Source organism: Clarias gariepinus, chromosome 6, assembly GCF_024256425.1.
Source record: "Clarias gariepinus isolate MV-2021 ecotype Netherlands chromosome 6, CGAR_prim_01v2, whole genome shotgun sequence".
Lineage (NCBI taxonomy): Eukaryota > Metazoa > Chordata > Actinopteri > Siluriformes > Clariidae > Clarias > Clarias gariepinus.
In genome coordinates this window covers 36,365,157-36,377,540 of record NC_071105.1, presented here as the reverse complement: position 1 = coordinate 36,377,540, position 12,384 = coordinate 36,365,157, and the positions used below count along the sequence as shown (strand labels likewise).

The 12,384-nt window shown below is 42.4% G+C and overlaps 1 protein-coding gene across 1 annotated transcript in view; it reads left to right on the top strand.

Annotated features, from left to right (window-relative positions):
* scn1lab (sodium channel, voltage-gated, type I like, alpha b) overlaps nucleotides 1–12,384 on the top strand; it is a 59,674-nt gene that overhangs the window by 9,216 nt on the left and 38,074 nt on the right. Inside the window, exons 2-10 of the mRNA XM_053497563.1 lie at nucleotides 1,042–1,364; nucleotides 1,844–1,962; nucleotides 2,057–2,146; nucleotides 2,440–2,568; nucleotides 4,613–4,704; nucleotides 6,711–6,992; nucleotides 9,317–9,380; nucleotides 9,557–9,698; nucleotides 9,883–10,089. Coding sequence (XP_053353538.1) covers nucleotides 1,095–1,364; nucleotides 1,844–1,962; nucleotides 2,057–2,146; nucleotides 2,440–2,568; nucleotides 4,613–4,704; nucleotides 6,711–6,992; nucleotides 9,317–9,380; nucleotides 9,557–9,698; nucleotides 9,883–10,089 — 1,395 coding nt within the window. The 5' untranslated portion in view covers nucleotides 1,042–1,094. The remainder of the gene's footprint in view (nucleotides 1–1,041; nucleotides 1,365–1,843; nucleotides 1,963–2,056; nucleotides 2,147–2,439; nucleotides 2,569–4,612; nucleotides 4,705–6,710; nucleotides 6,993–9,316; nucleotides 9,381–9,556; nucleotides 9,699–9,882; nucleotides 10,090–12,384) is intronic.

Genomic DNA, 12,384 nt, shown 5'->3' with positions numbered 1-12,384 from the left:
AAACATGTCCGTAAGGATTCTAGAGATTTGTACACAATATGCCAAGAGATGTTTCATCACTATGTGATTTTGCTGACCTCGCTGTCTTGGCAGCCGGAGTGGACTCTCCTATAAATTTTGTCTAGTCTCATCAGCAGCGATGGGATTTGGAGAGGCTTGTCATGCTCAAGAAATCCGTGCCGTTCCTGGACTAATGTATCGCGCTTTAAAGCGTGGGCTCGTTATTACATTTTTAATAAAACATATCAGTTTCTTGTTAACACACCCAGATACACTGTGTCTGCTTGGCCATAACATGCCTAAAAAAATTAAATAAATAGACATAAGTAAGAATATATTGAGAATAAACCAGTAATGAAAGCATTATGTATAAAGAGATGATTGCTGAGCACAACCTGAAGTTCCTGCGCTGCTGTGAGTCAATCCTGCAAAAGCGATCGACAGTCAGTGTTGCGTCAGGTCGGAATTGGCAGGAAATCTGTGCATGTTCGTCATGAGTTTGGTCAGATACGTCAAACGTCACCACATGATGATGATTACTCAAGCAGGAGATAGCGCGAGCGAGTGACAGAGTCGGGATAATACCAAATAAAAGAAAAAAAAATTATTTATGAGTGATGGAATATTTATCTAGTAACCTCGACAGGTCTTGCTGATTCGTCCTTGTACTCAGTACAAAACCGATGATAGATGGCGATGACGTGAGGTATTTGTAAAGTATCTTAAAACGCGGACGAGACCGAGCGTCTGCTCGTCCTGACTGTCTGCATGTATTCATTTCTCTGTGTAACCTTGTCTAGATTATGCTTGGCAGTTAAGACCAGATGGAGAATATAATGCACAGATTAACTAAGGGAATAATTTTCAAGTAATAATCTCAATACTGATACACACCGGAATGTTTTTAACTCTGACATATTTTAGCTAGCTAAAGTTACTGAGTTGGCACGGCAATCCCAGGCTCCGCTGATTAGCAATCTGCTGGCTGTCTAAAATGTTCTGCTGAAGGAGTCTCTGTTACTGATATTATTTGTTTTTCAGCTCCCGGTGTGACCGTAGGCTAGCTGGTCCGGCTCCAGGAGCAGGATGTCAATATGGCTGCCCAGCTGCTCGTTCCTCCCGGACCTGACAGCTTCCGGCCCTTCGCTCCAGAATCGCTCGCTGCCATCGAGCGGCGCATCGCCGAGGAGGCGGCCCAGCGGTCCAAAGGCGAGAGGCGCACCGATGAAGATGACGAGAACGGGCCCAAGCCCAACAGCGACCTGGAGGCAGGGAAATCCTTGCCCTTCATCTACGGGGACATCCCTCCTGGACTGGTGTCCGTACCCCTGGAGGACCTGGACACCTACTACAGCAACTACACGGTATGAGAGCAACCAAGAAGGGGGGGAACAAAAAGAGGAATGTTGTGCTAGAGAGGGAGGTGTGAAAGGAGCTGGGAGGGAATTTATACATGGGAAGGAGGAGAAGAGGAATAGATGTAAAGGATGAGCTGGGAATTAGAAGGTAAAGAGAGAGGTAGAAAGAGAAGATGGGCAAGACGGGTTGATCAGTCGCTCAGGTCTACGCTCAGCAACTTTATGTGGCAAATAAATGAAGTCAGCTGTCAACCTGAATGTACTGAATGACCAGGTTATCACATCACATTACATTATAGGCATGCTTTTTATTACAAATATACAGAAGTGCTTTTCATTACAAATATACAGTTTTTAGTAAACTGTCTAAGAACCTAGGTTCTGTTTAAATGATTAAGCGTTTTATTCTCATTACATCTGTGGGATCTTATATGTGTTACAAAAAGACCAAGGTTTTAACCACATTTCTCCCCGTTTTTTTCCAGACCTTTATAGTATTGAATCGTAGGAAGGCGATATTCCGTTTCAATGCCACACCTGCCCTCTACATCCTAAGTCCGTTCAACCCCCTGAGAAGAATCTCCATTAAAGTGCTGGTGCATTCATATCCTTCAATAACAGAGTAATAGACTGTGTATGTTTTCAGTGTCCAGTAAGTGCTGTGTGTGTTTAAGGTACACTCCTTGACTAGTACTCACAATGTTCAGTTTTGTGATCATGTGCACCATTCTGACCAACTGCGCCTTCATGACGCTTAGCAACCCGCCAGACTGGGCCAAGAATGTGGAGTAAGTCTGTCGTGTTTGTATATGTGTGCATGAAAGTCATTAAAGGTGCAGCATGTAATGTTTAAAAGCAACAAATAGTTCTGGGGATTGTGATAATCTCTAAGGAAAAAAGAGGGAAGGTGGAAAAGGATATTTTTTTATGTTTTTATTGCAAATGCAATTTGCTTTTCCAGTGAAAGAACTGAAAGAATTGCCCCTTTAAGTTTAGAGTGCACGTCAGTAGAGTTAAACAATGGCTTTAAAGTGTTTGTTTGATTGTCTGTGCATGTGAGTAACACGTTTTCTTCCTGCAGGTACACGTTCACAGGGATTTACACGTTTGAGTCTCTGATTAAGATCCTGGCCCGTGGCTTCTGTGTGGGAAAATTCACGTTCCTGCGAGACCCCTGGAACTGGCTCGACTTCAGCGTCATTGTCATGGCGTGCGTGTCATTATTGCATGTCTCTTGCTGCTACACATGTGCTTGTCATTGCTGTTCTTATTATTGTCATGAATCAAATTGACCTCAAACGTTGATCAGCCAAGATGTGTTTGGTTCCAAAACTATGCTTCTTAAAGTTTTCCACTGGACCTACAAGTTTTTATTAACTTAGCTAGTTAGCATTGTGTTGTTCTAACTCAAATAGACTTAGTGGTTTTCGATAATGTACAGTATAGCACACCGTTGTCTATAAAAACGGACAAAGGTTAAAAACAATCATAGTGACTACAGCGGTAGTTAGGGTATGGTATGGTTGTATCCTTAGGTACCACTGTATCTTTAAGCTAAGTATTACTTCATAGCCATTGGAGAATCTTTAATCATTTTGTTAGAAAATTATTAGTATCGGATTATTGAAAACTATCCGACTAGCTAATCGCTAGTCTCAAATACTGTAGGCTTATAAGATTTATAAAACAATGTTAGCTATAAAATGGAAAAATGGTTTTCAGAGTACAGTTACAGTCAAAGCTTCCATGTTAAAGCACTGTTGTGCTGTCTGATTAACTGATTTTTAGTAATATACAAGGATTTTTCTGCTTTGTGTAGTTATCCTGATTTCAGACAGGAAAAAAAGGTGGATTGAGGAAGCAGACATGGTTTAGGCAGTTAAAAACGCTGATGTCACTTTGGAACAGAAATGTGCTATAGTAACCAACTTAATACAGTGCTAGCATAAGCAGCTAGTAATTCAGGCCAAATAAAGTCACAAAGCCTAAAGAAAAAAATTTATGAAATGATGGCATAGATACGGTTTAAATTGTGTTTTACAAATGTTATGCTTAAAGCAAATCTTTAATAGTAATTGTGTGCTAGCATTAACAGCAAATTTTCTAGCAGAAATTAAATCTGAAATTTTGCACATAGTTATACCTCTCTATCATCAACAACCTAACTAGCAAGTCAAAGCAGCCATCTTGAAATTTCGATTCTGTATTAAGTCTTTCCACAAAAAGATTTTTAAAGGAAAATATAAACTAAAAATGTGCAGACTGACAACAAGCTAACAGTAGTAGATTAGCATCAGCTTGTTCAGATACTGATCGCAAAGCACATACAGTAGTCGTGTTCTTGGTTTATTGTTTGGGTAGAACATTTTGTCATGGTGGCTTCTGTAGTAGTTTAAACATGAAATGACCATGTTACAATCAATCAGATTGAGCTAGCGTTAGTTTCATCATCTAGCTTGTTAGCTTTCAGATGGGAGCAGATATGGGTTTGCAGTTAAAAATGTTGATTTTGCAACTCTGGAACAGACATGTGATATAGCAAAATGTACAGTAATAGGGTGCTAGCATAAGCAGAAAACAAACACGCTATCAAAAAAAAATAGATGCAATAAAAAAGGGAATAAGGGTTGAGGAAATTAAAAGACTCACTAATTTCGCTAATTCTTGAACAATAATGCACAAAGTTATAGCGCTCTACCATTAACAACAATATCGCTAGCAAGTTATAGCAGCCATCCTGAAGTAAATTTCTGTATCAAATCATTCCTCATAAGGATTTTATTGGAAAATATTTTTAAAAAGAACAAACTAAAATTAGTTATTTACGATGAATAAAATCTTGTAGACTGACGACGTTTAGCCGTTGCTAACAGTCGTAGATTAGCATCAGCTTGTACACAGGCAGTAGCTAAACACATATTTGTTTACATATTATTCTTAGTACACCTGAACATTTTGTCATGGTGGTTTCTGTAGTTTAAACATGAAATGACCATGTTATTATCTGTTTGCTAGCTTGTTAGCTTTATCATCCTGCTTGTTAGCTTGTTAGCTTTCTGACACCAAATATCTTGGCAGATCGACTACACTTAAAACAATTGTGTGACGTTTTAACTTTCTTCAAACTTTTTCTTTTAAGAGTTTTAGGAAGTAGTGTATGCCTTTTGCTTTAGCTAAGTCATGTGCAACCATGAGTGTGTGTGTGTGGGATGCGTGGTGTGTGCTCTGTGGTAACTCTCTATTTGATCCTACAGGTATGTAACTGAGTTTGTAAACCTAGGCAATGTGTCCGCTCTGCGCACTTTCAGAGTGCTCAGAGCGTTGAAAACAATCTCAGTTATCCCAGGTAAGGGATGTGTGTGCGTGTACTTGCGAGTGTGTGTGTGTGTGTAGGCGTGCGCATGCTGTCTTTTTGCGTGTGCGTGTGTGTAAATTGCACATGCACAAGATGTCAGTCAGGTGTGCGTCCACGTGCAGCGTTTTCCCTCTTTTGCTGCCTTGTCCCGTCCTAACGTGCGTGCGTGTGTGTTTGTGCGTGCGTGTGTGTGTGTGTGTGTTTATGTGATCCTCCCTCCCTCTCTCTCCTGTTCCTCCCCTCCTTACAGATATGTAACTGAATTTGTGGATCTGGGCAATGTCTCTGCACTGAGAACCTTCAGGGTTCTGCGAGCACTCAAAACTATTTCAGTGATCCCAGGTGAGAGCTAGTTCCCAGCTCCCAGCTCGAGGCCAGAGGCTGCCTCTCTGTCCATCCCAACTCTCTCGCTCACGCCATCCCCCCTCCTCCGCTGGCCTCTCTCACTCATTCTGTCGCTCCTAGCGGCTTGAGAAAAGCAGGAATCCGTTCGCATGGAAAGAAAACAAACAAACAAACAAACAAAAAAAAAGGAAAAAAAAAGAGAGATAGAAGGATTCCAGGCTTTTGTAGAAAACATTTTGTAGTGTTCTTTCCTTCTTCTGTTAGACGCGGCTCTGTTATTTCCCACAGATCTCCACGTCTTGGGGAATAGACAGGCCTTTTTAATTTGTGTTATTGTTTTGCATGAGACATTGCTAAAGGCTACAGTGTGACATTTGGGGGATTTTTCTCTTCTTTACTCTTCTTTGCTCTTCTCTGGTGTATGTCTCCTGTTTGAGTTTTGTCTGCATGCGCTCCGATCTTTCTATTACACACATACACACACATCCACCTGTACAATGCACCGTTGTACACACACCGTACACTGCATGCTTAAATATTCTTAACAAGCAATCTCCCCTAGCATGTGCCAATGAAAAACACGCTACTAATGCAATAACACGCTGTCATCGCTGGCCAGCTTTAAACCCGCTCAGCTTAACGACGTACTTTAGCGACTCCATGACTGCTTTCACAACTCCAGTCATGAAGTGCAAAGTCAGAAGGCCGCGGTCCGACTCAGAAGTAATATGCATGCCCACCTTTAACGTTCATCGGCTTCATAAACATGAGACGAAACATGTTGCTATTAATGCGAATGCTGCATTGATTTAACCAACCCTAATTATAAAGTCTAAAACAGGATAATGACTGAGATAATTGGCCCATTTACACGGTTTATATTTAGAAACGTCGGCTAAATATAAATCTGTCTGGATTTAGAAAAAGGAATGAAAGGAATACTCCAGCGTTGTTCAACCTGACCTTGTGATATCATATTTTTAGCATGAACGCAATTACACGGCACAAGAAATTACACTTTTTTACATTTGCGTGTATTGATAAAATAAATTTTTAATGGAGGGGCAGCTGTTATACATTTCAAATAAATCTTTATAATTCATATTCAGCTTGGTGGGTTTCTTCCGGGTACTCCGGTTTCCTCCCACAATCCAAAGACATGCAGATTAGGCTAAAAGGCGATCCCAAATTGCCCTGTGGCATGTGTGTGTGTGTGTGTGCTCTGCGATGGATTGGCACCCCATCCATGGCGTACCCTGCCTCATGCCCTAAGTCTCTTGGGATACTGGATAAGTATACTGTTTAGATGGTGTAGACAATAAATGAGAAATGAAAAGCTATGGTTTAAGTGTCCCATTACTTATGAATCATAGTAAAATTTCGAGCTTAACTCACTTTAATACCCTTGATTAAGTAATTCATAAAAACCTCCTACATGAAAGGACAATATTTGCATAATTACTTATCAGCTGCCCCAACAACTGCTCCTAGACTTCTATTATTATATTATTACTAAATTACTCACACACATAGGCAAATAAATGTGCTCTGATCCCCCCCCAAAAAAACTCTGGAGAATTTCTTTAAAACACGTGTGCATGAGTGTTTCCGTGTAAGTGTGCGTGTGTGACGCGTGTCGTGTTTCCCGGCAGGCCTGAAGACCATCGTCGGAGCTTTGATCCAGTCGGTGAAGAAGCTGTCGGATGTGATGATCCTGACAGTCTTTTGTCTGAGTGTGTTTGCGCTCATCGGACTTCAGCTGTTCATGGGAAACCTGCGGCAGAAGTGCGTGAGGATGCCGCAGTGGAACGTCACGCAGAACGCCACAGAGAGCAATCTTACAACGGCATTCAACATCAGCATCGGCATCGAGCTGCTCAACACCACCACCAGCTCTCTCACTTTCAACTGGACCGAGTATATCAATGACAAGAGTGAGTGGGATTCAGGGAAGGAAGTGGATACGAGAAGGATGGAGAGAATGTGTTTTAATACAGGAGATACTTAGAGGAATGCAGGGAGGAACAGGAGGAGGAGCACGATTGGTTGAGACTAGACTAGACTTCTGTGAGACCAACAAAGACAACGTTCATTGCGTACAGCATTTATTTATTCATCCTCTTTGACTTTGGTTGCTCTGTCATACCGGGCTCTCGGTTCATATATTTTTATATCTGCTGCGGATATGTTTGGTCAAACGACCAGTGTTTTAACTCATAGTTGCACAGCTTTTCATTAGCACTATGGTTTGGAAACATACAGTATGAGACAAATTGGTTTTAAACTTCCGCAGGAGGAATAAACATATATTGATCTGTTCGTTCATCTCTGAAGGTCTGAATTTCCCTAGTCTACTTTCTTTTGGAGTGAGCCATGCTGTGCTGCACTTTCCTTTCAGTTTCTTCAGGACACTTTGTCTATACACGGTAAACTATTGCGTTGATTGGGTCTGTTGAGTGATGTGTATAGCCACGCCCACCTTGAAGGGAAAAGAGCTAGGTTAATTATATATTAATTATTCTCACTTATCATAAAATCATCCTCGTGCCGGATTCTAAATGTGGTTCGCCATTTAGTGATGCCTGGTTCATAACATTATAGTTTCAACAGCATGAGGTAAATTTCGTCGTGTTTGTTAGGTAGTTTGAAATGGCCTGTTGTATACACAATGAAAACAGGGCAGTTAGTTACTCAGTTGGTCAGCTTGTATCTTTCACCAGTCTCTGATTGGCTGGAATCGTACCTCCTCCAGTCTCTGATTGACTGGAATCGTACCTCCTCCAGTCTCAGATTGGCTGGAATCGTACCTCCTCCAGTCTCTCGTACCTCCTCCAGTCTCTGATTGGCTGGAATCGTACCTCCTCCAGTCTCTGATTGACTGGAATCGTACCTCCTCCAGCCTCTGATAGACTGGACTCGTACCTCCTCCAGTCTCTGATTGACTGGAATCGTACCTTCTCCAGTCTCTGATTGACTGGAATCGTACATCCTCCAGTCTCTGAATGGCTGGAATCGTACCTCCTCCAGTCTCTGATTGACTGGAATCGTACCTCCTCCAGTCTCTGATTGACTGGAATCGTACCTCCTCCAGTCTCTGATTGGCTGGAATCGTACCTCCTCCAGTCTCTGATTGGCTGGAATCGTACCTTCTCCAGTCTCTGATTGGCTGGAATCGTACCTCCTCCAGTCTCTGATTGGCTGGAATCGTACCTCCTCCAGTCTCTGATTGGCTGGAATCGTACCTCCTCCAGTCTCTGATTGGCTGGAATCGTACCTCCTCCAGTCTCTGATTGGCTGGAATCGTACCTCCTCCAGTCTCTGATTAACTGGAATCGTACCTCCTCCAGTCTCTGATTAACTGGAATCGTAGCTCCTCCAGTCTCTGAATGGAATTAACTTTGTGTGACATCGAGCACACTTAAGAAAGAGAGAGCGTTTGAGCTATGTAAAAGTATAAGTAAAGTGCAACCTTATAAGCAAATTTGAGCGCATTCTGAAAAAGTTTTTTGCTTGAAAATTTGGCACAAAAACTACGCCATATAACTGGTTCAATTTATTAAGATTCTCCTGGGCAGAAGCAAACAAAAAGATTATTAGTTCGTGAGTAGAAATAAATCTTTCTAGTTTCGACTGGTTATGATTTGGAGCTGACGAATTTCAGAGACACCATGTTGGTTTTTCAATACAAGCCGGCCACGCCCACTTTTTTATTTAATTCCATGTACAAATAAAGATGTCTAAGTACGAAACCAATATAGATATGGATACACAGGGCAGTAAATATAGATCTAGGTAGATACACATGGAGAGACAGAGAGAGATTGTGTGTGTGTGTGTGTGTGTGTGTATGACACACATTACGTATATGTGTATGTAACGCCACTACTACTGTATGTGTGTGAGTTTGGTGTCAGACGTGTGATGATGTAAGATGGCCTTGAGTGATATTAAGTCCACCAGTGGGTCCAAGTTCCATGAGTCATTCTCTGCTCGGAGCATCTGTGTTTTCGTGTGTGTTCTTGTGTATGTGTGTATGTGTGTGTGTGTGAAAGCTGTCTGCCCCAGGGACAGAGCTCATAACCCATATGGTTCAAAGGTCAAACTTAATTTTGACACAGACACACTGGCTGTGAGCTAGAGCACACAGTCCAAAGACAAGTTACTGTATGTGTGTGTGTGTGTGTGTGTGTTTAAGAGAAAGATAGAAAGAAAGAGTGTGTGTGCATTGATTTTCTGTTGTCTTCTTTTTCCCCTCCAGATAATTATTATTATCTTCCCAACCGCAGAGACGCCTTGCTGTGTGGGAACGGCAGCGATGCAGGGTAAAATATTAAATAGAATTCAGTAAGGCTGGGTGCAAAAGTTTGTGCCCCCCTTTTTTTGTTTTGTTTGGCTAGGCTTTGGAAGAAATAGTAAATTAAAGAGTAGCTTGTGTGAACGTGCGCTTACTGTATATATACGCTCGGTTGAACCTGATGTGTGTGTGTGTCCTGTGCAGGCAGTGCCCTGAAGGGTTTCTGTGCCTAAAGGCGGGACGTAACCCAGATTACGGATACACGAGCTTCGACACGTTCAGCTGGGCTTTCCTCTCCCTCTTCCGCCTCATGACGCAGGACTTCTGGGAGAATCTCTATCAGCAGGTGAACGCTTAAATCCCATCCGGCGAATCTGATCCGAGGAATCGATCGAGGTTGTACTGTAGGATTCCAGGATTCTGTAGATCATGGCTTAAGATAGTAGTTCTTCTTCATCATCATCATTATCATCATCAATAAAACTATAAGTGAGACTGTAGCTGTTTGTGTGCGTGTGTGTGTGTCGCAGACCCTGCGTGCCGCTGGAAAGCCCTACATGATATTCTTCGTGCTGGTGATCTTCCTGGGATCGTTCTACCTGGTGAACCTGATCCTGGCCGTGGTTGCCATGGCGTACGACGAGCAGAACCAGGCCACTATCGAGGAGGCGCAGCAGAAGGAGGAGGAGTTTCAGGCCATGCTGGAGCAGCTGAAGAGGCAGCAGGAGGAGGCACAGGTAAACATATAACACACACACACACACACACACACACACGCATACATGTACACACACGCACAGATTGACAAGTAGCCACACCTTCAATGAGAGATATTTATAGACATACAACACAAACACACACATGCATTTGCAAAGATGTGAGCACACACACACACACACACGCACACACACACACACACACACACACACACAGTCAGATAGCCAAATGTCTATATCAGACAGAGATTAGAGCATAGCTATTAATACACACTTGGGCATGCGCGCATACACACACACATACACACACACACACACACAGGGGCACACACAGACACACACACACACAAACGCACGCACACACACACACACACACACACAGAAGTACACAACTAAACACACCCAATGTCAGCAGTCAGATATTTACACACATAAATATTACCAGTGTTTATTATTATTATTATTATTATTATTATTATTATTATTTGTGTGTGTGTGTGTGTGTGTGTGTGTGTACACATGTTTGTGTGTAAATGTCTCTTACTATTAACTGTAGGTGTGGTTAGTTGTGTGTGTGTGTGTGTGTGTGTCTCCCTGATCTGAGACAACTGCACAAATAGCATAGAATTCTCAAACAAACACACACACACACACACACACACACACACACACACACACAATGTGACACACCGTCACACCTACAATCCATATACATGTGCACAAAAAGCACAGGTGTTTTCTCTCTCTCTCTCTCTCTCTCTCTCTCACACACACACACACACACACACACACACACACAGAGCCTATTTATAAATCTGTACTGTTCGAATTGTTTATTTTCCCCGTGCATGTTCATTATTTCATCTTTCATTCCTCCTCTTTCTCTGTCGAGTTTCTCTGGTGTGGCTAACGTTCCCCTGTTACCATGGAAACCGCCGCAGATAACCCATCCAGGGTAACAGAGAGAGAGAAAGAGAGACGTGAAGGACGGCAAAATGGAGGCTGTGTTTGCGTGTGTGGGTGTGCATGTGTGTGTGGGTGTGTGGGTGTGTGTGTGTATGTATTAAGTGGTTTATGAGGTTTATAAGGAACGTATTAATGATGATGGCAGTCTGATAAGTCAGTGTGTGTCAGAGATCAGAATCATCTACAGATGCATGACGGATCGTCGCTCTCGAATTTTTTAGCAGCTTTAATCCGATACGAGACGGTGTAGTCTGTTGTTCGTGTCGCCGGTTAATCTGCTGTGATCAGAGTTAGAGATGGGATTATTAGTCTCCGTAGGGTCTAATTGGCAACTGAATAAAATGTGACCAAGTGACCAGAAGCAGCTGATAACATCTGGAAATCTTAGAGATAATCTTTACAAGTGTAAAATATTCTGTGATTTGTTTCACTACGAGTGTTAAATATTGCATCTGTTATTAGTATATAAGAAGGGAGTGGTGGCTCTGGCGGCTCGGGCTCCAGGGTATTGCTTTGGGGATCCGAGAAGCGCGTTGGAGCCCCGCCGTTGGTGGTTGCTACACCCCACACTACTCAGCACTTGCATGCCACACCAGTCCCAAGCCTGGGAGGGTTGCGTCAGACAGAGCATCCGCCTGGCGTTGTAAAACCTGGGCCAATTTGTGTGCCGATCAGCTGAAAGAGCTGAGAAAACTATATAATAATACAGTTATTAATGATATTGTGTATCGTAGAAATGTATTTAGGTTCGTTGTCCACCGAAAACACAACGCCGTATTTGGAGCCTTCAGTAAATGTCAGCCGCCTGTTTTACGCCTTCATTCACCAGAAATTTCAATCGAAAGTCCCGGTTTGACTCGAACGCCCCTCACAGATACATTTAATGATGTGGAATCACGCTAGATCTCTCTGTGTTCCACGTTCAGATCATGTTAGAGAATCTCTTATCAGCTGCTCCGATATACTGCAAACAATATACTGTAGGGTCACGACAGTCAAAGGTTTTTCAAAACTATGAAGTAACACATTGGAATTATGTAATTATGTAACAACAACAACAACAACAACAGTCAGTTGTTATTTTAAGACACCTCTAGAACAGTTCTTGCAAGAACAGTATTGTGTCGCGTGCATTTACAAAACCTATCAAAAGCTCCATGATGAAACTGTCTCTCATGAAGACTTTTCATGTACTACGTTCAGCCAGATAACAAACATCGCCCCAACATCCTTAGTGTCGCCAAACTTACTCGGAAGTGCTGGGGCTTGAACCACCAACCTTCTGATTAGTAACCCAGAGCCGTAACCATTTCAGCCACCTATCGCCTACCTCTCCAAGCAACATAAAAT